The sequence below is a fragment of the Pediculus humanus genome, genomic scaffold (genome assembly GCF_000006295.1).
Source record: "Pediculus humanus corporis 1103172108072 genomic scaffold, whole genome shotgun sequence".
Classification (NCBI taxonomy): domain Eukaryota; kingdom Metazoa; phylum Arthropoda; class Insecta; order Psocodea; family Pediculidae; genus Pediculus; species Pediculus humanus.
In genome coordinates this window covers 28,022-31,551 of record NW_002987644.1, presented here as the reverse complement: position 1 = coordinate 31,551, position 3,530 = coordinate 28,022, and the positions used below count along the sequence as shown (strand labels likewise).

The 3,530-nt window shown below is 22.4% G+C and overlaps 1 protein-coding gene across 1 annotated transcript in view; it reads left to right on the top strand.

Annotated features, from left to right (window-relative positions):
• Phum_PHUM407560 (SPARC precursor, putative) overlaps nt 1-3,530 on the top strand; it is a gene marked incomplete at its 5' end in the record, with an annotated part of 6,565 nt that extends 3,035 nt beyond the window's left edge. Inside the window, 2 exons of the mRNA XM_002428841.1 lie at nt 1,884-2,031; nt 3,430-3,530. Of these exons, the coding sequence (XP_002428886.1) occupies nt 1,884-2,031; nt 3,430-3,471 (190 nt within the window). The 3' untranslated portion in view covers nt 3,472-3,530. The remainder of the gene's footprint in view (nt 1-1,883; nt 2,032-3,429) is intronic.

The window sequence follows — 3,530 nt, the reverse complement described above, 5'->3', positions numbered from 1 at the left end:
AGGAGGGGGGCATTCGATAATAACGAATACGTATAAATCCGTTTACGTGACTTTGAATTTTTTATTCTCCCGTTTGTTTCCCATTTTTTTTTTTCTTCTTCCATTTTTTTTTTTTTAAATTAATTTAATGACAGAATTTTTAAGTAAAACGTTTAAATAAGAAAATTTTTTAACGGTTTTTAAGATTCGTTTAAAATTACAAAAAACTTCCGCCGACAACGTTTGAAAAAAAAAAAAAAAAAAAAAGGTTTCCTTATATGAAGATGATGTAAAATAAAATTGAAGTTTTCCTTTTGTCACTTTTCAACCCTTATATTATTATTATTATTATTATTATTATTATTATTATTATTATTATTATTATTATTATTATTATTATTATTATTATTATTATTATTATTATTATTATTATTATTATTTTTATTTTTATTTTTATTAATATTACATCCTAGATTTTTTTTTTTTTAATTTTGTTTTACAAAAGGCATCAAAAGATTTTCCTCTTTCTTCTTCATCCCTTATTTTCTTATATACAATAATCAGAAGGAAAAATTAAAAACCCTTTTACAAATTATTATTATTATTATTTCTTAAAGAGAGAGAGAGGGGGGGGAAGGGGAGCCGTGTCAAAAAAACACACATAAAAAAATTTCAAATTAAAATTTTTAAATGACGTCACTAACATCTCTTTGACCCATGATAACATTCGTTAATAAAAAAAAAAAAAATTTTTTTTTTTTAAATTTTAATTACGTTTATAAAAAAAATCAATCAATCAATCAATGAATGTTTTTAATAACTATTCATTCATTCATTTATTCACACCAGTAAATTAATATTAAAAATTCATCGAAAAAAAAAAAAAAAAAAAATGGGGGTTTTTTCCATGAGAGAGAAAAATAGAAAATTTTCCACCACCATTTTATAAAATGAGATTTTTAATATTTAATAAAATAATTCTTACCTTTCTCTCTTAAGATTATATTAAAATCGATAATCTTAAAAGATTTACAAATAGAAAATATTAATAAAAAAAAATTTACTCTTAACCTTAATTCTAATTTTAAACTAAAAAAGCAAAAATAATAAAATTACTTAACTGGGAATCCATTTTTAATTATTATTATTATTATCATACCAAAAAAGTAACGATATTTAGTAAAAATATTTATATTCATTCCAATAATTCATCATTATTATCATTAAAACTTTTTTTATTATCCAATTATTATCATCATTAATGTTGTTGTTATTAAAAAACCGTTACAAATCGTAAGTATCATTATCATTTAAAACTTTTTTTTGTTCTTTTTAACGGTAAAAAACACGCACGGTAATAAAATTATTATGTAAAAACATTTTCGAATAACAATAAAAACAAATTCGAAAAGAAAAAAAAAAAAACATTTCGAAAACTATTAATATTTAAAAAAAAAAAAAAAAGAATTTGAAAAAACTTCGTTCGTGTCGAGAATTCAAATTATCAAATTTGTGTGTGATCGAACGCGCACCCGACGCGGTCGTTTGTTTACTTTTCAGGTTGTCCAACTTAAATTTTTTTTTTTTTTATTTACTTTTCTTGGAATTTTTTCCCCATCCTTCCCCCTTCCCTTCCTCATTACGATGCATTATTTGCATCGTCGGCCATTTTTTTTTTAACTGACGTCATCGATTGTTTTCACGCGTATATTTTTTAACGGTTTTTTTTCGCGCGTAATTATTTGTTTTAAAAAAGAAATATTATTATTATTAACGAGATTTTCGTTTTAATTTTATATAAAAGTTATTAAAATTGTTTTTGTTTAACTACTCAAATTTTAAAAAAAACCGCAATAGAGAAGGGAGAAAGAAAAAAAGAAAGAAATTTATAAATATAATTTCAGGAGCGTATCAAGACACGAACTTTTCCCAATCAGAGCTCCACTTCTCGCATTGGAACATTGCATAGCTCCATTTTTGGATAAATGCGACGAAAATAACGATCATAAAATTTCACTTAACGAATGGGGAAAATGTTTGGAACTTCCAGAGGTGAGTTTTCCTGTTTTTTTTCTTATCACTTTATCAATTAGACGTTATCACGTGACGTGACGTAAGAGATGAAAATCGCAGAAACAAAAAAAATTTTGTTTACATTAAATTAAAAAATTTATTATTTTCTTCTTCTTTTTTTCTTGTTTTTGTCGCAAAAAAACAGAAAAAAAATTCTTTTTTCAACTTTTAACTTTATTATTATTATTAATTTAAAGTTTTTTCTCAAGTTTAAATTTTTCTTTACAAAAAAAAAAGAAAAACGTGTCAGAAGAAATAAACAAATAAATTGATTTTTTATTTATAATTATATTAAAAATAAAATTGGCAACATTGGATTTTCTTTTTTTTTTTTTTTTTCAATTCATAACAATCGTTTCGTTTAATTAAAAAAAAAAAATAATAATAATAAGATTAAAGTAATAATAATAATAATAATTGCCTTTTTTTCAAGTAAAAAAGAAAATTTTTTCACCTTTTAACGAACTTTTTTTTCTCTTTTTTTTTTCCTTTTTTTTCCTTTTTCATCCGACATTTTGCATAATTCTTTTTTGTTTGACCTCAACCTCATTCGTTTCTTTCTTTTTTAACCTTTTTCCCCCCCCCCCCATTTATTATTATTATTATTATTATTTATTATTCCGTCATTTTTCTTTTTTTTTTTAACTTCTTTCAAATATCGTTTTCAAACAAACAAACAAACGAAACCCTTTCATCATTATTATTATTTTTTTATTATTATTATAAATTTTAAGCATTTTCGGTGTTTTAATACAAATGAAATAATAATAATAATAATAATAATAATAAAAGTAACGGTTAATAAAACAAAAAAAAAAAAAAAAGAAAAAAAAGAGAGAGAGAGAATACAATTTGAATTATTTCCGGTTCAGATAATTTTTTTTTTGTTTCTGCAAAAGGTTAAAAAAAAAAAAAGAATAATAATAAAAAAGGAAAATGGAAAAAGAAAAATTTTGATTGGAAAAGTAAAAAACGAGAAAGGAAATAAAAAGAAAATTTTTTTTTCTTACAATTAAAAAAACGGTCGACGACATTTTAGTCTTTCTTTGATAATTAAAAAAAAAAATTTTACTTAATTGTAATTTAATTCCGTTAATGTCTCCCCCTCCCCCCATTTTACCCTTCAATAATAATAATAATCAAACGATTATTATAAAAAAAATCGTTACAAATAATTATTACAAAATCGACTCTCGTTCGGTTTTTTACATAAAATACAAATTCGTGTCTCTTACGTCACACAAAATAATTCAACCAATCAGAGTTTTTGTTAGCAAAAAAACATAAAATTACTGAACGTGCTTTATATTAGTTTAACAGAAGGAAGAGAATAAAAAAAAAAAAAAAAAAAAAAAAACGTTTTTATTATTATTTCAGGATGACTTGGAGGAAAGATGCGAAGATTTAAGAAGCAATTAAATTGAGCTTTTCTTCTTTTTTCCTTTCTTCTTCTCTTTCTTCTTGTCAACTGACAGATG